Source organism: Sporothrix brasiliensis (genome assembly GCF_000820605.1).
Source record: "Sporothrix brasiliensis 5110 chromosome Unknown Cont17, whole genome shotgun sequence".
NCBI classification, from domain to species: domain Eukaryota; kingdom Fungi; phylum Ascomycota; class Sordariomycetes; order Ophiostomatales; family Ophiostomataceae; genus Sporothrix; species Sporothrix brasiliensis.
The window spans coordinates 3,185,830-3,208,719 of record NW_024467136.1 but is presented as its reverse complement, the minus strand read 5'-3'; the positions used below and the strand labels follow the sequence as shown (position 1 = coordinate 3,208,719).

The following is a 22,890-nucleotide window of genomic DNA, read 5'->3' as shown; positions in this document are numbered from 1 at the left end:
CTAAAAAAAACCTATAGAACTTCTATCGAAGCTTGAATTCAGTTGTACATTAATGTACCCGTACGTTTACTCTCACGTATACTATTTTGTCAAGAAAACTGACACCTAACGATTCCATGTTCGGATGTCGGTTGGTCGCTTGACATGATATGTGAATCGAGGACTGTAAACTTATGCCAAGTTAGCTGAAGTCAAGAGATAGTACACAAGAAAAACATTGTCAATGTTGTGGGACAGATTTAGAGGGACAGATATTTCCAAGAGAACGAGTCAGGTTGAGAATTGACCACAAAACTCTAAAATACGAGGCTGCTGTTGCATGCGAGGCTGCGTGTAAGTCGATGTTGGCGACGCTGATTCGCCAGAAGGCTGAGTTTTGAAGAAAATAAACCACGTGATGAGATTACTCAATTTTGCAAGGAATCACAAAAACACGTGACGGTATAAACAGCGACTGCGAAATGAATGTCGCTGGTTCGGAAATCCAAGCAAACTAACTACAGAACGTGGCCTTACCTTAAAATACAAAGAGAATCTGATGAAAGGCACAATGATGCCCGGTTAGACCCAAGGAGCAAAGAAGTATATTGTATGCTGTACTACGGACGCAAAGCGGCGGTTTGCATTCCAGATGCTTTTTGAATTTAAACTCGCACGTGCCACTATTTTGTGATGACTAAGATGTACACAAAGCGAGACAAGATAATTACTGTCGCCGTTGGTTCGTCCTTCACCGCCTTCAGAGATGGTTCGCAAATGTGGGTCTCCATTAAAACGGGTCTCCGCAAGCGCGTCACGGCCCTGGGGGGCAGTCGCGACCTGGGGGGGTGTGGCGCAAATTGTTCTGGGAGCTATTTTTTCGTACTTCCGTACTTCTCTCACTTGTACCTCATCCGCAACCATCACCATCACCATATCGGCGCCACTGACATCGTTTGTCGCATCTCAGATCCATCGTCAGTCGTCTTTAGTTGGCCTGTTGTATTGCATTTTTAAGATGGCCGCAATGTAAGTTGGACTCGCCAGCTTGTTCTCCTTCCGGTTCCTCTCCTCGTTCGTCGTCTGTTTGATTGGCCCTTTAGCTCGAATTGAGCTCTGACGAGCTTCTTTTTGCGGTGCAACCATGCTGACTCGTGCTTTCTCTCTTTCCTTTTCTGTCCCCCTGCCACAGTGAGAGCTTCGACAACATTTTTCTAGACCTCTCTAAGGAGAGTGGAAAGTGCCGTTTCGCCGAGAACGGTCTTGGCTGGAAGCCGGCTGGCGGCGGCGAGGCCTTTACCCTGGACCAGAGCAACATAGGAGGTGCGCAATGGAGCAGGGCCGCAAAGGGCTACGAGGTGAAGATCCATCAACGGAACTCAGGCATTCTGCAACTGGACGGGTTTCAACAAGAGGTGAGCATCAGTGTATTGTCCAGTCCCCGTGTATGCGAGTCGAGGGTGAGGTGACTAACCAAGAGAAACCTGTTTCTATTTATTTTTATATTTTTTAGGATTACGAGCGCCTGAACAAGATCTTCAAGAACTGGTACAGCCACAACCTCGAAAACAGGGAACACTCCGTCCGGGGCTGGAACTGGGGCAAGGCCGAGTTTAGCAAGGCCGAGCTTGTTTTTAACGTGCAGAACCGACCCTTCTTTGAGATCCCGTACTCGGAGATTGCGAATACGAACCTGGCCGGCCGGAACGAAATCTCGGTCGACTTTTCCGTTAACGAAGATGCAAAGACAAACGGCAACTCCAAGGGTCCGGTCAAAGGCCTTAAGGCGGCCGCTGGCAAGGACCAGCTGATGGAGATGCGCTTTTACATCCCGGGCACGACAACGAAGAAGGAGGCCGATGCTGACGGCGACGTTGCATCGAACGCCAGCGACGCAGAAGAGGAGAAGAACGCGGTGACACTCTTCTACGACACACTTATGGAGAAGGCCGAGATTGGCGAATCTGCCGGTGACACCATTGCTACCTTCCTTGATGTCCTGCATCTCACGCCGAGAGGCCGTTTCGATATTGACATGTACGACGCGTCGCTCCGTCTACGGGGCAAGACGTACGACTACAAGATTCAATACGATGCCATCAAGAAGTTCATGGTCCTCCCCAAGCCTGACGATATGCACGTCATGCTTTGCATGGGCCTCGACCCCCCCCTACGCCAGGGCCAGACCCGGTACCCCTTTGTCGTCATGCAGTTTAAGCGCGACGAAGAGGTAACGTTGGATCTGAACCTGACAGAGGAGGAGCTCGAGTCCAGATACAAGGACAGGCTGCAGGCGCACTACGAACAACCTCTTCACCAGGTTGTCACCTATATATTCAAGGGCCTGGCTAATAAGAAAATTTCGGCCCCTGCAAAGGACTTCCTCACGTATGTTTTTCCATCCCCTTCTCCCGCTCTCTCTTTCTAGTGCACTTTTCACGACCGTCTTTTCTAACATATCACTGCAGTCACCGGCAGCAGTTTGGTATTAAGTGCTCTATCAAGGCCAGCGAGGGTTTTCTGTACTGTCTGGAAAAGGCATTCATGTTTGTGCCTAAGCCTGCGTCGTACATTTCCTACGACCAGACGCAGTCCATTACATTTTCACGCGTTGGTGGCGCCGTCTCGGCTCTCTCGACGTTTGACATCACGGTGCATATGAAGGCCGGAGGTGCTTCGTCGCAGTTCAGCAACATCAACCGGGAGGATCTGAAAGCGCTCGAGGATTTCTTCAAGCTCAAGGGCTTGCGCGTCAAGAATGAGATCGATGAGGAGTCGAACATGATGGCCGCAGCCCTGCGCGACCAGGCCATGGACAGCTCCGATGACGATGCCGGTGGTGCGGCTAGGGCCGACCGCGGCTCAGCCGACGAAGATGAGGAGAGTGTCGACGAGGACTTCCAGGCCGAGTCGGAGAGCGATGTCGCTGAGGAATACGACTCGAACCATGACAGTTCCGGTTCGGGAAGCGACGAGAGCGACGTCGACAACGACGTCGATGATGATGACGATGACGACATGGACGACGAAAACGAGGAGGAGGAGGAAGAGCGCCCGAAGAAGAAGAAGCGAACATGAGCGCAGATGATTGGAGTGGTCCGTGAGGACTCTCATTGTATTACCGCCGCTACTGCCGCAGATCGATGCCGTTACATGTCGTCTATGCGGCCACATCTCACCCTTTGACCTCTTCATTATTGGTTCTTTATTTGCTTTTTGTTTCTTGTACGGCCGCGTTAATTTGTTTCTTTTTGTTAATATTTGCGGCTTGGGCGTTTGGTCAACATTATAATGCTTTTGAAAAAAAGAAAAGTATTGTGATGGCCGGTGTGTGCACTTGTGTCAGCAGGGTTTCTCTCAAGGCGATTCATTCTATATATCAATTAAAAGTGCCCTGAAAAGCAAAGTACTCTCGGTAACGGTCCCATATGTTTCACATTTGACAGTTGGGTCAGCCTTTCTTGTAAGTGGAGCCCTTCTTGACGCAACTCGTTGGTGCGTTGCCATTTGTTGAAGAGCACGTGAGGCCCTTGCAAATGAGATGCAATTGCGCACCTGCCGCCTACGTCAGGCTGTACTAACCAACAACAGATTTCTGCCATTGGGGCGGGCGCTGGACCGCTAGGAACAGCAGTTACCAGGCCACCTGCCTACCCCACCAAACCAGTCAAGCACAAGCAGACCGCCCTCAGGAAGGAGGGGAGCCGAAAAATATTATGTGAAGATTGAGGGCGAAAAAATAAAGGCACGTATTGAAATAATAAATTTCCCAAACAGACGAGGACAGCAAAAAACGACTCGTCACCGCCGCCCACCACCAACACAACCGGCTTGTTGTCCACCAGCCGCCGCAAAGAAACATCCCCACGGTCCAAGCATCGTGTGCTCATGCTCCGTTGCCTGCCTTGCTACGCCGCCTGGATAGCCCATTACCTTCTTATTTTATTTGTTTTGTTTTGCTTTCGTCCCAGGCATCTCCTCCTTTCTACCCCGTCTTCTATATTTCTTTACTTTACACGACAGCCCTACTAAGCAAGCATCGCCAGACCGAGCCTTTCGCAGCCTTCGTCCATTTTCTTCAGCGAAACCCGACAACAACTCATCCCCCCCCGGTGGACCACTCTTCCGCCCCTCTCCAGTCTCCGCAACGACTAACAGCCCTCCGTGCTAGGCAATGCGTTGTCCATAGCACGCCCACTTTCTCTCCTCTTTCTCTCTCTCTGTCTCTCTGTCTCTTCTCTCTCTCTCTCTCTCTCTCTCTCTCTCTCTCTCTCTCTCTGCCTCAGCGTCATCTTGAAATCACCACAAAGTCAGACGACCCTTGGGCATAGACGTAAATCCCGCCACGCCATTTTGCTCGACAATCTTATATCCACTGCCGCCGACTCTCCGACCACACCCATCCTCGGTTCGCTCTACGCCCGACGGCCGCCAGGCCTATTCTCGCCTTGAACGGCACTCCGCTGCTCTCTCTCTCTCTTGTCTCTCTCCTCAGATACCGAAAACACGCCCGGACTTTGCTGCCCACCATGGACAGCCAAGTCAGCCAGCAGGTAGGTGTGATGGCTTTTATGGCTTGATGATGTTGCCTTGTTGTCTTATGCTGAGTGCTGATTCCGTCCCTTCGTCCCACCTCTACAGATTGAGCAAGCCATTGAGATTGCCTGGAACCCAACCTCGGACACCGCGCTCAAGGGCCAGGCCTTCGACTACCTCCACCAATTGCGCTCGGATCCGCAGGCTTGGCAGCTGTGTGCGGCCCTCTTCACCCGCTCACCACGAACATCCGAGGTGGTGCGTCTTGTGTCGTTGGAAATCGTCAACAATGCCGTGCAGAGCCAGGCCCTGGACAGCAACAGCCTCTCGTTCCTAAAGACCACGTTGCTCGAGTACATACAGCGGACATATGGAAGCGGCGACCCCGACGCTCAGGTCGACCCGCCGGCCTTGCAGAACAAGCTCACGCAGACGCTGACGTACCTCTTCGTCTACTCGTATCAAGAGGGCTGGGAGACGTTCATCGACGACTTTTTGGCCTTGACAACCACGCCCAACGGCGGCGGGCAGCCTGACAATGTTGCTGGCGTCTTCTTGTACCTGCGTATGCTGAGCTCGGTCCATGACGAGATTGCCGACGTCATGATGGCGCGCCAATCCGCGGATGTGAAGCGCAACAACAACCTCAAGGACCTCGTCCGCGACCGCGACATGCACAAGATTGCGCGATCATGGCAGGAACTGCTGATGCAGTACAGCAACCAAAACAACCAGGTCCTCGAGATGACGCTGAAGATCATGGGGAAGTGGGTGAGCTGGATTGATATTTCGCTCGTCATCAACCAGGACATGCTCAGCCTCCTGTTCCCTCTCATTGGCCGCTCGAACCCCGGCAGCGGCGAGGACAAGGTGCGCGACGCGGCCATCGACACCGTGACGGACGTCGTCGCCAAGAAGATGAAGCCTAGTGACAAGATTGAGATGATTGGCTTCCTTAACCTACGTGAGGTTGTCTCCCAGCTAGTCGCCAGCCCGCCGCTCAACGACTACCAGAAGACGCCCAAGTACGACACGGACCTGGCCGAAGCTGTCGCGAAGCTGGTGAATACCGTCGTCAGTGACATTGTCCGCGTCCTCGATGACTTGTCTGTCGAGGGGGACGCCCGCGCCCGCGCTGAGCCGTTACTGCACGAGTTCCTTCCGCTGCTCCTCCGCTTCTTCTCCGACGAATACGACGAAGTCTGCTCGACCGTGATCCCTGCCCTGACCGACCTCTTGACATTCCTGCGGAAAGTGCCCAACCTGCCTCCAGCGTACCGTGACATGCTTTCCCCGATCCTCAACGCTGTTGTCGGCAAGATGCGCTACGATGAGACGAGCAGCTGGGGCGGCGAAAACGAGCAGACCGACGAGGCCGAGTTTCAGGAGCTGCGCAAGTGGCTACAGAACCTGCAAAAAAGCGTGGCAGCAGTCGACCAGGACCTCTATATCGATGTGCTTAGCAATCTCATCGCCAACACCTTCCAGTCGCTCGATCAGCAGGGCGCCAACATGGACTGGCGTGACCTCGACCTGGCCCTGCACGAGCTGGACCTGTTTGGTGAGCTGACCCTGCCGAACCAGGGCCTGACTGCCAAGAGCAAGGTCTCTGCTACGGCTTCTGAACGCATGGTGGCGCTGATGCGCAAGATGATGGAGTCGGGCATCGCCGAGTTCCAGCACCCTGCCGTCCTCTTACAGTACATGGAGATCTGCAACCGGTACTGCTCCTTCTTCGAGAGCCACCACGACTATATCCCCCGCGCCCTGGAGAATTTTGTCCGTCTAACGCACCATGACCACCCACGCATCCGCATCCGGTCTTGGTACCTCTTCCATCGCATCGTGAAGCAGCTCCGGTCGCAGGTTGGCAACGTGGCAGAAACGATCATCCAGTCGATCAGCGACCTCCTCCCCATCCGCGCCGAGGTCCCTAACGACGAAGCCGACGATGACATGTCTTCCGACGAAAGCGATCACTCTGCCGATGCCCTTTTCAACGGCCAGCTCTACCTTTACGAGGCCATTGGCTGTGTCTCATCAACAAACGCCACTCCGGCCGACAAGCAGGCTCTCTACGCCCGCTCGGTGATGGACCCCCTGTTTTTAGACATGGAGCGGAACCTGCCGCGTGCCAAGGCCGGCGATACGCAGGCAATCTTGCAAATCCACCACATCATCATGGCTCTCGGCACATTGGCGTACGGTTTCTCTGACTATCAAGTCAGCCCCGGTGCTGGTAGCAGCAGCAGCAACAACAACAAGCCTCCTCCGGACGAGGCCATCTCGAGCGAGTTCTCAAGGGCAGCTGAGGCGATTTTGATTGCGCTTGGTGAGCTCAACTCAAACTCGGAGATCCGCGCCGCCTGTCGCTCAGCATTCTCACGGCTCTTGGGCGTTATGGGCGCCGCCGTCCTGCCTCAATTGCCACAGTGGATCGAGGGCCTTTTATCGCAAACCTCCTCCAAGGATGAGATGGCCTTCTTCCTGCGCCTGCTAGAGCAGGTCGTGTACAACTTCAAAGGGCAGATCTACAACGTTCTCAACATGCTGCTGACTCCCCTCCTGCAGCGTGTGCTGGGAGGCCTCTCCGAGCCCATCTCTGGCACGGACGACGAGATCCAACTCGCTGAGCTACGTCGTGAATACTTGACGTTCCTGCAGATCATCCTGACGAACCAGTTAGAGGGCGTCCTGATCAGCGAGGCCAATCAAGGTTTCTTTGAGACTATGATCTCGTCCGTGACGGCTCTTGCAAGAATTATTGGACACAGCAATCTGATTGGAAGCAGACTGGCCTTTAGTGTTCTGGCACGTATGACTTCCGTTTGGGGTGGTCCCGACGTGGCGGTGATCCGGGCGCCACCCGGCTCGAACAACAACGCGAACAACAACCCCAGCAGCAAGTCCGCCGCGTCGACTACGACCAACTCGGGCAACCAGAACAACAACACAAACACCGGCGAGCAGTCTCCTGCATTGGGCGGTCCGCCTGCACCAAGCATCCCCGGTTTCGATAGCTTCGTGATTGACCGTTTCCATTCCACGTGCTGGGATGTGCTTCGGGACTCGCAGTTCCGTCCAGGCAAGGATGCCCAGTCACGCCAGGTGCTCAACGAGATTGCTGGCTTGGAGCAGACCATCTACATCAAGACGGGTGACGTTTTTATCCAGCACCTGCAGTCCACTCTATTGACACAGCTTGGTGACGGTGCCGAATTTTTGCGAAACTTGACCACATCCACGGACCGGCGGACATTCGCCTTGTACCTGCAAAACCTTCGGAAGAATGACTAGGAGAAGTCCCTTTCTCTTCGGTTCCCAGCTCCGAATGTTTTTTGTTATTTGTTCTCGCCCCTTTTTTCCCTATGTTTTTTCCCTATGTTATCTCACCCGTCATGAGCCTGGTCCGATTTCACGCTTCATAGATCCTAGGCTTTCCCAAACTTCACTATATCCTACGTCTTGCTCTTTTTATACACACCCATAGGCGCAATACCACTTTCACCCTTCTATCGTCTTTGAATATTTTACACATCACAAAAAGTTGATGGTAGTCAACCGATCTTATCTTGATGACTTCATCTTCTCCCTTCTTGTATATTCTTTTTTTTTTGTCTCCCTACATTTCTCAGATTCACTCATGCAGCAAAGCACCGTATATTAAAACAGAAAGAAATCGAAAAAATTCCAAGAAATCCTCTAGGTGAAGGAGGAGTGGGTGAACAGCAATAACGAAACTAATGCATTTGTTGCGATCTCGTCACTGCACGGTTGACGCGGCCACAACTCGTCTTTACTTTTTCATATAGAGTGACCGAGTCACTTCGTTTGTGCATGGCAGATGGCGTTTTTACTTCTACACAGGAATAGGACAAGGGATCATGAATGAGCTCAATAAACATTTGTTATTGTGTCACATTCAATGGGCAATCATTAAGCAGCAGTTACAAGCTATTCTTTGATTAAAAAATGCGATCCAGAACGGATGAAAGAGCGAACACGGTGTGTATGCTATATACAAAAAAACACTAGTGATATCCAAAACTGTTGTAAAACCTATTTACCACCATGCTAGATCCAAAACCCATGAGACAATAATATTTAAACCAATGAAAAAAAGCAACCAAAGTGACATCCTCGGGTATCCTTCACAAAACATTCTTTTACTTCCTCGAGGTTGTCATGAGTGGAGTAAATGGCAGGCCCACGACCCCTACTGGGCAATTTCTCCTGTTGTGCTTTCCATGTCCTTTATTTCCAGAACCAGCCCGAGTTTTTCGTACCGTTGTTGTTGTTGTTGTTGTTGTTGTTGTTGCTCGGCTTCGAATTAGTGCCGATATTCTCGCCTGCCTGGGATTGTTTGCTGCCATTGTCGCTCTCGTCATCATCGTTGTCATACAACTCTTTGGAAGCCGCAGCCTCCTGTGGCGTCTGTGAGCGGATGGTATACCTCGTCTCCCGCGCCACCTCGTTGCCATCAGCGTCGAGACGCTGCACCGTAATCTTGACATGGCGGTTACCAAACGCGTCGACATGCTCCTCGGTCGTCTGGATGGTCTCACCCTGGCGCCCATCGCCGTCTGCAGCCGAGTTGTCTCCTCCTCGGACAACAGATGTCTCTGTCGTGGACGAGGACGAAGAGGAGGAAGACCGTGAGCAACGGCCCTCGGCATCGAACCCGCTCGAGAACGACTTGATCAGCGTCCCAAGCGACTTCTCGGCATTGGCATACGCCGAGCGTACTGCGTTGTAGAGCTCGTCTTCCGCGCTGGGTTCGTTCTTTTCGGCCGCTGATGCGCCATCTGTCTTGGCGTCGTCTGTAGACCCACCTGTCTCCTCGCGAATGATGCGGTTCAGAACACGGAAGACCCGGTCTAGCTCGTCAAACAATCTGCCGCCGTACCCGGCGTCCCGCGTCTCCTGCGTCTGGTTCCATGGGCTGCGCGAGACGGTCTTGTTCACGTCCGCATCGTCATCCCACTGTCCAGAGTTGCTTTCGTGCTCGGCATCGTGCTCGTGCCCGTGCTCGTCCTCATGCTTGTTCTCGTCCTCATTCTCATAGTTCTTGTCGGCGTCCTCCTCCTCCAGCTGCTCTCTCCACAGGTCCCGGTCACGCTCTGCCAGTGCAGCAACCGCGCGCACGACTTCGTCACGTGGCGTGTTTGCCTCACCAGTGGCCGCCTCTGCACTACCACCTGCCACGGATGAGCGCGGGAAGTAGGCGTCGAGCAGACGCTGGCTGTGCATCCTATGGAAGAAAACATACGGCGGCTCGATGGCACTTCCGTAGCGCATCTGGTAGCGAAGGTTGCGGTACGAGCGGTCGGCTAGGTCGAGAAGCGGCCGCCCGCTGCTGGAGCGCAGCAGGTCCTCAAAGGCATCGGCGTAGGTGAAGGCGAACGGGTCGGCACCGAACGGGACGTCCTGGGGGACGGGCGGCGGGAGGAGGTGGAGCTGCTGTTGCTGCTGGAGCTTGAGCGGCGAGTAGGGCGAGTAGTAGATGAACTTGTGCCACTCTAGCAGCTGGGTGGCATCGACGCCATCGAGCGAGTCGTCGTTGTCGGAGGGAAGAGAAGAGTGTGGTGGAAATGCGGAGTGGTAGCTGTCGTTCGTTTGCGGCGGTGCAGGCGATTGAGATGAGTTAGACGACGACGAGGGCTGTGTTCCGCCGGTAGGGCTGGTCTCGGGCCCTTTATCAGATTCTCCGCGGATGTTGAGGTTCTTGGATACCATGTTAGGGATGCCGAGCAAGCCGTGGAGCGTGGTGCCGATGTGCGTGTCGACATGCTGCTTCCACCGGATGAAGGGGTTCTTGGGAGGGTCGTTGTCTTCTCCCATGGTGGCGGTGGGCTATGACGTTGTCTGTAGGAGGAGGGGCAATGCTGGTTATTTGGTCAGGGCATGAGATGTTGTTGAAGATGGCTGTGTTTTGTGGGTTGCGTCTCGCAGCGTTCTTGTTGAAAGATTAACGGTGCTGGGTGTGTTGTCGTCGAGGCCGTCAATCCGGATGAATATCAAAGGACCCGAAAGAGGCGAAAAGAGACTCGCAAATGGGAAGAGGCCTGGGAAACCGCCACGCTCTGCTCATCAGTGGTCTCAGGCAGTCAAAAGCGGGGGAGGCGCCCGGGTCGAACGGAAATTCCAGGGTGTTAACGGGGAGGAAGGCATGGCTCGCAGAGAAAGTGGGTCCACTTCTGCTTTTGGAATCCGACCACTATGTTGTGGCCATGCACACCTTACCAGCAGTGCAAATGGCAGGCGCGACGCGCAAAACCGCTTATTCTGGAAGAAGGAAACAGCAAGCCCTAAAGCGGTCCTAATATGCCCCTAAACGTGCCTGATAAAGCACGATCTTGCGCTAACTACGCGCCGTCGACAGGCGCTCTCAGCACCTACCATTAGCTCCTGCCATGACGAATACTTGTCCGAACGGGGCCGTATCTGACAATGGAATAGGCAACAAACTGCCAATCCACCTCACGGAGAACTCATTTCGACTCTCTTTCTCTGGTCGTGGCTTTCGTCCGAGCTTCCATTCTCCATCTCGCTCTCGATCGTCTCCCAGTGGGGGAGCAACAGTTACGCTCTCTCTCCAACGGTTGGACACTGGCTGGCTGGTTCCGACTGCATCACGGTGACACGCGAAAAGCCTCGTTTTCTGACGTCGGCCGTCCAACTCCGACCAACGAACTAAACTGCACCAACCCGACTGGGGGTGCAAAGGACTCCCACGACCTGCGACATACTCGTTCTGCCCGGTGCACCCATTTTACGCCCGTACAAACCTGTCCAAATGCATACGAGTCGACCCTCGAGCTGTCGATAGTCACCCGCTACGGTGGCGCTCCAACGCTGAGCCTGGCTGTGTTGCCTTGCGCGATTCTGCGCGTTTGAGCCTTCCAGAGACACGACGACAAAATGTACATAATACGAACGGCGCCTCCGCCGCTGCCGTTGCCGTCGCCGCTGTCGCCTGCATTATGGCCAGCGTTCTCTGGCTTCGACGCCTCGAACAACAACGGCACATCTGGCGATGGACCGGGCGGCGAGCTGCCAAGCAACTGGTCGTCGCTGATCGGCATTGTAACGGCTATTGTGGGAAACGTGTTGATCGCTCTCGCTCTCAATGTGCAGCGCTATGCCCACATTCAGTTGCATAAGGAGCAGCAGCGGAACCGAGAACGAGCACGCCAGGCGCTGAGGGATGCGGCAAATGGCAACGGGGGCACGAACAAGAAGAAGCGGCAGGGAGGCAGTTTCGACAGCAGAGCCGGCCATGGAAATGGCAATGGGGGACGATATGGAGCCGTGGAAGGAAGTGGTAGTGGAAACGAAAATCGACACAATGAAAGCGATGGGCACGAGGCGGACGACGAGGGCGACGTGGATAGCGACGGCCACCCTGCACACGAATCCGACCCGTTGACGGCAGACTACCACCGCGACGACTCCGAGAGCCGCAAATCGACCTCGTCGGACTCCGATCCCGACTCGCTGCAGTCGAAGTCGTACCTGCGATCGCCGTACTGGTGGCTGGGCCAAGTGCTGATTACAATTGGCGAAATGGGCAATTTCCTGGCCTACGGCTTTGCTCCCGCCTCGATCGTGTCTCCGTTGGGCGTCGTGGCGTTGATTTCCAACTGCGTGATTGCGCCCATCCTGTTCAAAGAGTCGTTTCGGAAGCGCGACTTTGGCGGCGTTGTGATCGCCATCGCCGGCGCCGTCACAGTCGTCCTGAGCGCCAAGCAGGAAGAGACCAAGCTCAACCCGCACGACGTGTGGGATGCCATCACGACGGCGGCTTTTGAGATTTACGTGGGCGTCACCTGCGGGCTTATTGCGCTGCTGATGTGGGCCAGCCCACGGTATGGCAACCGGTCCATTCTCATTGACCTGGGGCTGGTCGGTCTGTTTGGTGAGTTTTTCTACTGACAGTCTTCAATCTTGTGTTTTCCTCCAGCGTATCTAACACGAATTCCAGGCGGCTATACTGTCTTGGCCACCAAGGGCGTTTCGTCCATGCTTTCCTCGACCCTGCTAGGGGCTTTTCTCACCCCCATGACCTACGTTCTCTTGATCATCTTGCTGGGAACGGCCGTGATGCAGGTCCGCTACGTCAACAAGGCCCTGCAGCGTTTCGACTCGACGCAGGTCATCCCAATTCAGTTTGTTATGTTCACGTTATGTGTCATCATTGGCAGTGCTGTCCTATACCGCGACTTTGAACGCACCACCGTCGAGCAGGCAGCCAAGTTCGTTGGCGGGTGTCTGTTGACGTTTTTCGGCGTCTTCGTCATTACCAGCGGCCGTCCAAGCACGGACGACGATGAAGATGACGACGATGACCTGTCCGTTGCCGACGGACCGGGAGAGTCTATCAACCTCGCGGCGCAGGCAAACAATGGGGAAGACGGTGCACCACAAACGCCAACCGGGCGCTCGACGGTACGGCATGGATCTCGCCGCTCATCGCGCGCTTCCCGTGTCAACTTCGTCGGCACGCTCACCAATCGACCTCTTTCGCTAGCAACAGAGACTGGTGTTCCCTCACAGCGCACACCTCTGGCGACGCCCAGTCTGGCAGCAACCTCTGTTCCGAGAATTTCGGAGCCACACCCACCGCAGGACGCTGACGCGGCAGGTGATTACTTGACATACAAGGACGACCAGGAGAGCGGCGGCGAGGAGCCAACGCAACCTCTCCTAGAAAACCCGTGGCGCAGCGCGTCATTCAGCTCGCCAGTGAGCGGATCGCCGCTGGATGCAGCAGCTCCCTCGACGCCTGTCGGGGCCTTTCGTCCCAGCCTTGGCCCATCACCCGTAAGTGCCGATGCGGTCCTGCACGCGACTGGCACTGGCGACAACGCACCAACACCTTCGTCACCGGCGCCGCCACAGGCCGACCGGCCCGTCACACCGTCGGCTGTGCTGCGGCCGCACCAGACGCCGTCACAATACTTCCACCAAAGCCCCATGATCTCGCCGTCGCCCCTCTTGTCATCGACGATGAGCGCTGTCGTGGCCGACACCATCCTCCAGCACCTCGACGGAGGTAGTCCTCAGGCAGTACGCCGGCCATCCACGCGGCGGGTCCGACCGAGTTTGCGATCGAGCCTGTTTGTACCGCAGGACGAGCTGCTCCTTGACGACGCCGAAAGGCTCTTGCACCCGTCCACCGTATACCAATATCAAAATCAAAATCAAAACCACAACCACAACCACAGCCGCAACCAGAACCATCCGTACCGTTACCACCAACATGGCGGCTCTCTGGAGGCATTCGTTACAGGTCCTAGCATACCTCATGCGTCCCGACCTGCCACATCGACACGTGTGGGGACGTCTGTGGCTGGACCCTCGGGCACAGCCGGGCCATCTAGCGGTGCCGCCGATCGACGCGACGTCCAGACATCGGGAGGTCCATTGGCGTCTTCCAAAGTAGAAGGCACAACGAATTCGCGCGCGCGGGCACGCAGCCTAAGCACGACGCTTGGCGGGCTGTTTTGGCCGAGGAGAAAGAGCACTGCAAATAATGGTGAGGGTCGCACGGCTGGCAGCAACAACAGCACGTCTAGAAGCAATTCTGAAGTTTCACAAGACGACTATACTGCCAGCGATGACCTGCCACCGCCGTCGGCTGCAGTGACAGAGTCCGAGGCCGAGGCACAACCGGACAGGTTCTTTTAGACAAATAGCCACGGTATTGTCCATCCAACGATCGAACCAAAAGAGCCGGACTCCGTCAGAGGCTGAGGTGCGAAGTAGCGAATGACGACAAAACCCAGGGACAAGAACTCCTTGTCAGTATGGATATTTGGGTTTGTTATTCGTTAGAGTGCTGTCTTCTCCTGTTTTTTTACCTCTTGTGTTTGCCTTGTTCTCTCTTCACGTTGTTGTACGCTTTTGTCTTCACAGCCTTGCAGCTCATCCACAGCTGCCATTCTGATTTCGCCGCATGGCAGCTTACTTGTTTATAATACCAAGCAACTTCCAATTTATACAAGAATCCATATTTAATCCAAAAAAAGTAAACAAAACGATATGTTGTGAATCAGGGCCTAAGATCGGTCCGATCTCCGCATATACGACCATATGGCCTTTCCGTTATTTCCAGGCCAAAAGAAAAGACAAGCCGAGACAAAGTCAAAAATAGTGGCAATAAACAAGACGTGATTTTATGCAGAAGGCAACACGACAATCAATGCAAGAGTATACACCCGAGGCCCGCTCAACGGCTCAGTGCGCTGCCTTGACATTGTCTGGTGCACCCTTGAGTGCCCACTGCCGCAGTACATTCTTCTGCAGCTTTCCGGTGCTCGTCTTGGGCAGCTCGGTCACGACCTCCATCTCGCGCGGCACCATAAACCGGCTGATGCCGCTCTGGTGCCTGACCCAGTCCAGGAATGCCTGCTCGTCAATAACCAGAGGCGTACCGGGGCGACCCGGTTCGGCCGTCGGCTTCGTCGTCAGGTACGCCTTGGGCCGCTCACCCCAGTGCGAGTCGGGTACGGCCACGACCGCGGCCTCGAGCACGTCCGGGTGCTGGACCAGAATGCTCTCGAGCGCCACGGACGAGATGTTCTCGCCGCCCGAGATGATAATGTCCTTGGCACGGTCGAGAATCTGCACGCTGCCGTCGGGGTGCATGACCGCCAAGTCGCCCGAGTGCAGCACACCGCCGGCAAACAGCTTTTCGGTGGCGGCCGGGTCCTTGAAGTAGCCCTTGGCACAAATGTTGCCTTGGAAGACAATCTCGCCAATGGTCCGGGCGTCGCGCGGTACGTCGACATACGTGACCTCGCCCCTTTTGTTGGTGGTCGTGACGGGGTTGCTGTCCTCGTCGGTCTTGATGACGCGCACCGGCATGCTGGTCAAGAAGCCGTGCCCCTGGCGGGCCATGCGCTCAAACTTTTGTTGGCCGGGCAGGCTGTTCCACGAGGGGAGGATGTAGCCGCGGGTGATCGGGCCATAGGTCTCGGTCATGCCGTAAACGTGGACCGGATGGAGGTTCAGCTTGGTCTGTCCACAGCGTTAGATGAGCAAGGTTCAATGCATTCAAAATAACATTGTCAATAGCGAAACGGGAGAGGGGGGGAGGGCGATGACCTACCATCTGTTCAAATAGGTGGGCGGTCGGTGGGCTCGCGGCCACAGTGACCTTGACGGGGCGCTCCAGCCGCGTAGCCTCTGTCGCCGCACACAGCAGCGTGTTGACGGTCGGCGCTGCGTTGAAGTGAGTGACGCCCTCCTCGCGCAGCAGCTTCCAGATCAGGGGGTAGTCGATCTTGCGCAGGCACACGTGGGTGCCACGCACGGCGCACACGGACCAGGGGAACGTCCAGCCAACAGCATGGAACATGGGCAGGGTCCACAAGTAGCGGCAACGATCAGGCTTGCTGCCACTGCCGCTGTCGTTGTGATCGTCCTGTGCGTTGAGGCCTGCCTCGGCCACGTTGGCAAGCGCCGCTAGGTACGCGCCGCGGTGCGTATACTCGACGCCCTTGGGCTTCGCCGTGGTCCCCGACGTGAACGGGATTGCAATGGTGTCATCCTCATCCACCGGCTTGTAGCCTGGCTGGGCGGCCACAAACCGGTGCAGGCCGGCCCAGGTGCGGTCCTCAGCGTCCGGGCGGTGCGCTTCAAACTGCAGGCCCTCAAGCACGGCCGTGTCAAAGGCACCTCGCAGCTCGCCTTGGGTTGTATCAACGTCGTCGTCGACCAGAATTGGCACCGTCGGGTGAATGGACGCATAGCATTGGCTGCCCTCAGTGAGCAGCGGCGCACACTGGGCGTCGGCCACAATAATGTCGACATCGGCAAAGTCAAAAATGTAGGCGACGTCGGCCGCGATGAGGCGGTAATTGGCCGGGACCAGCACGGCGTTTGCGGCACCCGATGCAAAGATGGTCTCGAGGAACGCCGGGGTGTTGGGGGCAAGGATGCCGATGCGGCGGTAGCCGTGGTGGGCAAAGTACCAGGCGAGGCCGCGGGCGCGGTCGGCAAACTCGGCATAATTGCGGCGAAGAGTGCGGCCATTGGCGGTGATGTGGACAATGGCTTCGGCATCGGGCTCGATGGCAGCGGCACGCTCGAGGAAAGTCGTCGGCGTGAGGACGTGCTTGAAGACGGGCAACGACGCTGTGGAGGCGGTAGAAGTTGCCGCAGGGTCAGCGGAGCCGTTGGCGCCAACAAGGTGCCTCAGAACCGACCCGAGACGGGACTGGGGACCAGACATTGTGTAGGGCGGACGAAGGGAGAGGCGAGGAGACCAGAAGATGGTTTGATCGAGGCGGAATGTGACGATGTGATGATCAGAAGTACGGCGAGTAGGAGAGGGAAAAAGGACAAGAGGGAACAAGAAATGAGAGACAAAAGACAAAAAGAATAGACTTAAGGAACGCCAAGGAGAAGCCAAGCGAGGACCATCGGCAATAAAACAAGGTGAGGAAATAAAAGAAAGATTGTCGCCGATGCTTTCGGTCTCGCGACTTGCGGCTGCGGAGCCTTTGAGGTCGAAACAGCTCCAACGCCGAGAATGGCTGTACGTGGGTATTCGCTCGGCAATGCGGCGGCTCTGTGTGGGCATGTGGTACGATTCGTAGTGGTAGCTCTGATCCGGGGTCTTTGTGGGGATAGCGTCAATAACTTTCAGCAATCCTACAGGCGTGTGAGATGGATGGTAGCCGCGCCAGTGGAATGGCTGTGTCTCTATCGCTTGTGAGGAGCTGCCTATCAATTATTGGGTTAATTCGTCAACTAAGGGACACACTCTGACCCCAACAGTTGGCTGCCTCTGCCTCCAACTGGACCAGACTGCGCCAGAGCGTTTGTTGAGGATGGGCTCAAGCTTGTGCCCCATATTGCAAGATACAGATAACGCAACTAGCACAACGCACAGGATGGCTGCAAGAGGCGAGCATTCATTGCTTCATTGCCCCCGGCCGAGTTCGTAAGACCGGGACAAAGCAAACAAATAGTCGTTGAAAATAACCAACAAGAAACGGGGAAATATATACCCAAAACAATAGAAAAAGTAGAACATAACCGTGATATCCTTGACCAAATCCAAGAACCGTGTCCCACTAAACAAAATATATGTGTATATCAGGAAACACCCTGCACCTTTACTCCGTCTTGATCAGGCTGTCAAACAGCGGCTTGAGCGAGAAGGCGCTCTTCTTGGGCACGCGCTTCTGGCCGTTGGCGTAGTCGACATAGGTCACGCCAAAGCGCGTCTCGTAGCCCTCGGCCCACTCAAAGTTGTCCATCAGCGACCAGGCCATGTAGCCGCGCACGTCGACGCCGTCCTCGCGCACGGCGTCGGCCAGGGCGCGCACGTAGCCGTCAAAGTAGCGCACGCGGAAGTCGTCGTTGACGACGGCCTCGGGGCTCAGGTCGTTCTCGCCCTTGATGCTCGTGCCGTTTTCGGTCACGTACATCTTGGGGTTGCCGTAGCGGCGGCTCAGCCACACAATCAGGTCGCGGAAGCCGCGCGGGTGCGGACGCAGCCAGAAGGACTGCGTCTCCTCGCCGATGCTGTTGCCGTTCTTGTCCTCGAAGAGCGTCTCCAAGTTGCCCAAGAAGTCGTCCTCGGCGGGCTCCGTCGTCTTGTGGCGGATGTAGTTGGCCGTGTAGTGGTTCATGCCGTAAAAGTCGTTGGACCCTTGCACGATCGCGCGCTCCTCCTCGGTGAACTCGGGCAGGCGGTCGCCCAGCTGCTTGCGCATCGACTCGGGGTAGTGGCCAAAGTAGATGGGGTCGGCGAACCAGGAAATGGCAAACTCAATCTTGCGGTCGCAGGCCTCGACGTCGGCAGGGTCCTCGGGGTCCCACGGGTACGTGGCGTCGCCGTTGAGGGTGATGCCAATCTCACCGCCGTTGCTGGCGGGCTTGAAGTCGGCGCGGTACGCACGAACGGCGCGGCCATGGGCCAGCAGAATGTTGTGGCCGACCTGCCAAGGCTCGCGAGCGCTGTCGCCGACGGCCGACTTGGTGCGGTCCGAAGTATGGCCGGGGGCGAAGAAACCCGTGTTGAAGCCGAGGATGGACGAGCACCAGGGTTCATTGAAGGTGATCCAGTGCTTGACCTTGGGCAGAGCGGCGAAGACGGTGCGGGCGTAGTGCTCAAAGTCGAGGGGGAACTCGGTGCGGTTCAGCAGACCGCCGTAGCGCTGCTCGAGACCCTCGGGCAGGTCCCAGTGGAAGAGTGTGACGAGGGGCGTGATGCCCGCGGCCAGCAGCGCGTCGACGAACTGGACGTAAAAGTCGAGACCCTTCTGGTTGACAGGGTCGTTGCGGCCACCGAGGGGGATCACACGGGACCAGGAGATGGAGAAGCGGTAGGCCTTGGCGCCGACCTTCTGAAGCAGCTCAATGTCCTCGCGCCAGCGGTTGTACGAGTCGCAGGCAACGGCGCCCGAGCTGCCGTCGGCGATCTTGCCGGGGATGGCGCAGAAGGTGTCCCAGATGGACGGCCCGCGGCCGTCCTGGTCAGCACCACCCTCGATCTGGTAGCTACGCGAAGAAGACACACAGGTTAGCAACATATACGCGCAGAAGAGGTAAAAGAACAAAAAATCGAGGAAAGGGTACACACGAGGCGGTGGCAAAGCCCCAGAGGAAGTCCTTGGGAAGAGACATTTCGGTGGAAAGAAGACTGATCAAATATGCGGCGGAGGGGTCAATGAGGTGTCGGTAGGATGCCAATTGGGCAAGAAAGAGAAAGACTGGAAGTGGGGTATAATGAACGGCGAGAGAAGCCAGGCCAGGATGGAACAAAATGAAAAGGAAGCATCAACAAGACGCCAAGGCAGCAGAGGCCGGCCAACCTCGAGCTAGGTGCTGGCGGTCGCCATCTTATATAGACAACGAGGGCAGGGCCAACCAAAAGACAGTGCAACCGTCAATGCAACAAAAAAAACACCAAAAGAGCGGGAAAGCACAGCAATAAACTAAAATGGAAACGGGAGAAACGCAAACTAGGTGCATCCACGCGCAGCGGTAAACGGGAGGGCAGAACACATGATGCTGCTGCTTGGCGGGCGGGCCCCATCCTGTGGGAACGGGACCAAGGGCCCGGCCTGGGCTGTTGGACGGATACATACCGGTTTCATGTATCTTGTGCAAATCGTCTGCAGAGTGCAGTGTCCTCTCTGCTTGGTTCGTATTCTTCCTTGTGTTCTACCGTGCCGGACCGTCGACACCGAACAGCTGCTGGAGATTTCGTTGATTTTGGGGGGACACATTTTGGAGAAGCTAGCATCGCTGACGAGCTAACGCGACACACCCCTGCCACGTTGTTGGCATGGCCCCAAGCCATCGGAGCGCGGCAGCCGGGCTATTTGCACCTTGTTCCGTCACGGTTGCGTCTTGAATGGCCTCCTTTTTCGAAAGGGGATCTTCCACAATCGAATAAAATAGTGGATATGCTCGTGAGGGGAAAGAGCGAGGCTAGAAGAGCGAAGCAGGAAGGAGGGGCTCCGTCTGTGGAGCAATGCGTGTTGTTGTTGCTGTTAACAGAACCCCCACCGCGGGGGGGGGGGCACAGCGTCAGTGTCCTCTGTCGTGCTGGAGAGCCCACGCCTCGCCGACTTCTCACCCACTGATCTAAACGACGCTACTGGCGGAGTCGCGGGCCGCCGCCTGAATCTCGGCCTGGGCAACAACGTTGGGGCCAAACTGCACGCAAAAACGGAAGACGACCCAGCTGCGCAAACCAAGGCTTGGAGCCCTGCCGTCCTCGTAGCGGACGTTTTGTTTTCCCTTTTGGTGATGTTCTTGCCGCACAAAAGTACGCGAATAGACTTCGCGCCCTCAAAGGTGCATTCAGCGGAACAAGTCTCTGCCGGCACGGGTGACCAGCCACAAAAGTCGGCGAGATTTACGTTGCGGTGCAAAATGGGATACTACGGGCACTGGAAGGAGAGTGGCACGCAAAGTATCTTACCACAAAGCATTTCGTGCAATGCGGCTCAAATGGGCGTGTGGTGGGATCCTAGGAGAACCAAGGAGGAAGCTCGTTAGAGCCTCGGAAGCTACGGAGAGTTGCACAAAGTGCCGTTACGCCAAAATAGCACGAGCGAGAAGGAGAGTGCACTCTAAGCGAAAATGCCAAGGCAGGAAATGCAGCAGAGGTAGGGAACGCAGGGAAAACAGGAGCTTATCACGCATGGAGTATCGCCCATATATCAGGCGGCGTGGTGCCGCCCATCCTGGAACGGGCTATATCGTGCTTCCACTAAGACGCTCGTCGCCTCACCAACCGACCCTCACCTCTCCCGCGTCCCGTGGCGGCCGACGGACGTTCTGGCCTGGGCCCGGCGGCCAGTCGGCAGATCACCGGCGCTTGGCCAGGCCAGATCCTGTTTTATGTTTTATGGAGCTCTATCAACTCGAGGCCGGGACACATTGCCGACGGAGAGAGTGCGAGCGCTGGCCATGGACCTCGACATCAGCAGCATCGTAAAAGTGGAACAAATACTGTTGCAAATCGATTCCATGTTGGACAACTCGAAATACTAACGAAAATCTACCGCATCCTTTACCTCAATATATTTCATGCAAAATAACCCTTTCGTCCAGACGCCAGAAAATAGGGCTGCCAACGTGTGTTGCCCGTGTAACTGAGATCGAAAACAACTGCAAAGCATTGCCGGAACCAGATCCAGAACCAAAACCAGAACCAGAACCAGAATCAGAACCATAACAATAACAATAATGCGTCTCTCGGAGACGTACCCAAAATCACCTTCAGATAACCGACGCCTCACCAACGTGCGCCCAGAATGACAGCCAATGTACGATGCAAAAAATGGATTCGACCTCGCCCTCAATCGTTCGTCCACGCCCGAGATTAATCATCGCCTTCACCGAACCTGGCTCGTTTTGCAGGGCTTGCCTTGGATGAGCGCGGTGCCGATTTGCCCTTGCCGCCATCGCCGTCGTCATCATCACCCTCGGTCCACTCCAGCACTTCCCACTCGACCTGCACGGCGCCGTCAGCGCTCTGAGCCGACCCGGCGTCGTGCCGCCGAACGTGTGCTCTGCCCGTGCTCTGCGACTGTCGTTGGAGCTGCTGCTGCTGCTGCTTCTGCTGCCGCAAGAGGTGGCGGCCCAGACGGCTACCCTCAACAAAACTGTCGAACCAGGGAAGGCCAGTCAATGACGGGATGCGATCCAGCGCCGTATCTTCGGGCTTGCTGCGCTTCAGCGATTCCCGCGGAACCTCTTCTTGCATTGCTTCGTTGTCGTCGTCCTTTTCCTCCTCCTCATCCTCCTCATCCTCCTTCTCCTCCCCGTCGTCATCGTCGTCATCGTCGTTATCACTTGTGTCGCCCGCCCGCGCCCACTCGTCGAGCTCGTCCAGGTCTTCCGTGCTCAAGCTGCCCAGCGCCAGTCGAATGTAGTTGGCTTCGGATGCCGGCGTCTCCGACCAAAACGACAGCGGCGTGCCGCAGAATCCACAGAAATGCCGCCGGGTGCCGCTGCTGGTCTGGCCTGGGTGCTCGTACGAGCGATGGATCATGGAGTGGGTCTCGTCGGGGAAGAAGGGGAGCACCGTGCTGTGGTACCATGCGAGCGGCACACGGAGGTACGTTGGCAGGGGCGAAGCAAGTGACAAGCCTGAGGCGCGAAGAAGCAATTAGATATCAAACGAACGACAGGTGCATGCAGAAACAATGGCGACAGACGTAAACCTACGGTGCAGTGGCGCCGGGTCGAAGAGCACCTGCGCGACTTCGGCCGCGTCGGACGGCGGCTGGACAACGTACATGTTGCGGCCGCATTGGCAGCCGCCACGAAGCACGCGATTCGTCGACATTGCTGCGGAGCGTAAGGCAACGGTTGCCGTTCTGAATTAAAGATGTTGGCCGAAGCGAAAGAGGTCAATTGGCGTGAACGACGTCGTCAGCGTATGGATGCAGCTAGATGTGGCGTGTTGCATGGATCGCAAGAGGAAAAGGTCCACCTGCAGTCGAATTGTATTGCAGAAATTGACACCCAGGTGGAGGAACAGGTTGAAATGGTGAAGACAAGAAGGCAATTCTCAGAGAAAAATACACCGGTTAAGGCGAAAAGACTGTCTATGATGCTCAATCGTTGAAAACGAAACGGAAGGCTCAGTATTGTTGTAGATTGCTGGATGAGGAAAAAGATGAGGGGCTTTCGGGAGCTCTTTTCTCTTTTATTCCGCGTTGGAAACGAGTAAGCAGCAGCCACGGGCGTTTCGCTAGTTGCTTGCCTTCTAGGCAAGTTCTGCCTTCTAGGCACGAAGGAGTGGCGGTAGTTGGCTGCTTTCCGTAGAGACTTTCTTTGTATTCCGGGCTTTGCATCTTTTGGCGCTTCGGTGCCTGCGCCCTTCTCAGCAGGTGG

The 22,890-nt window shown here is 55.9% G+C and overlaps 7 protein-coding genes across 7 annotated transcripts; 3 read left to right on the top strand and 4 right to left on the bottom strand.

The window, feature by feature from the left end:
- Positions 1 to 997: 997 nt before the first annotated feature.
- SPBR_02490 (structure-specific recognition protein 1) lies at positions 998 to 3,057 on the top strand (the record flags this gene model as incomplete). Its single annotated transcript, XM_040760793.1, has 4 exons — positions 998 to 1,008; positions 1,172 to 1,394; positions 1,493 to 2,367; positions 2,448 to 3,057. The coding sequence occupies 4 exons, from the start codon at positions 998 to 1,000 to the stop codon at positions 3,055 to 3,057; spliced, it is 1,719 nt and encodes a 572-aa protein (XP_040620940.1).
- Positions 3,058 to 4,508: 1,451 nt separating this feature from the next.
- Positions 4,509 to 7,812, top strand: SPBR_02245 (exportin-T; the record flags this gene model as incomplete). The annotated part of the gene is made up of 2 exons (XM_040760548.1): positions 4,509 to 4,532; positions 4,621 to 7,812. The coding sequence occupies 2 exons, from the start codon at positions 4,509 to 4,511 to the stop codon at positions 7,810 to 7,812; spliced, it is 3,216 nt and encodes a 1,071-aa protein (XP_040620939.1).
- A 957-nt stretch (positions 7,813 to 8,769) lies between these two features.
- On the bottom strand, positions 8,770 to 10,356 carry SPBR_02714 (uncharacterized protein; the record flags this gene model as incomplete). The annotated part of the gene is made up of 1 exon (XM_040761017.1): positions 8,770 to 10,356. The coding sequence occupies one exon, from the start codon at positions 10,354 to 10,356 to the stop codon at positions 8,770 to 8,772; it is 1,587 nt and encodes a 528-aa protein (XP_040620938.1).
- Positions 10,357 to 11,436: 1,080 nt separating this feature from the next.
- On the top strand, positions 11,437 to 14,205 carry SPBR_02325 (uncharacterized protein; the record flags this gene model as incomplete). The annotated part of the gene is made up of 2 exons (XM_040760628.1): positions 11,437 to 12,433; positions 12,479 to 14,205. The coding sequence occupies 2 exons, from the start codon at positions 11,437 to 11,439 to the stop codon at positions 14,203 to 14,205; spliced, it is 2,724 nt and encodes a 907-aa protein (XP_040620937.1).
- Positions 14,206 to 14,754: 549 nt separating this feature from the next.
- Positions 14,755 to 16,753, bottom strand: SPBR_02511 (AMP-binding protein domain protein; the record flags this gene model as incomplete). Its single annotated transcript, XM_040760814.1, has 2 exons — positions 14,755 to 15,537; positions 15,629 to 16,753. The coding sequence occupies 2 exons, from the start codon at positions 16,751 to 16,753 to the stop codon at positions 14,755 to 14,757; spliced, it is 1,908 nt and encodes a 635-aa protein (XP_040620936.1).
- An 889-nt stretch (positions 16,754 to 17,642) lies between these two features.
- On the bottom strand, positions 17,643 to 19,158 carry SPBR_02748 (beta-glucosidase; the record flags this gene model as incomplete). The annotated part of the gene is made up of 2 exons (XM_040761051.1): positions 17,643 to 19,032; positions 19,115 to 19,158. 2 exons carry the CDS (start codon positions 19,156 to 19,158, stop codon positions 17,643 to 17,645), a joined length of 1,434 nt encoding a protein of 477 aa, XP_040620935.1.
- A 2,212-nt stretch (positions 19,159 to 21,370) lies between these two features.
- On the bottom strand, positions 21,371 to 22,339 carry SPBR_03068 (uncharacterized protein; the record flags this gene model as incomplete). The annotated part of the gene is made up of 2 exons (XM_040761371.1): positions 21,371 to 22,140; positions 22,219 to 22,339. 2 exons carry the CDS (start codon positions 22,337 to 22,339, stop codon positions 21,371 to 21,373), a joined length of 891 nt encoding a protein of 296 aa, XP_040620934.1.
- Between the last annotated feature and the right edge of the window lie 551 nt (positions 22,340 to 22,890).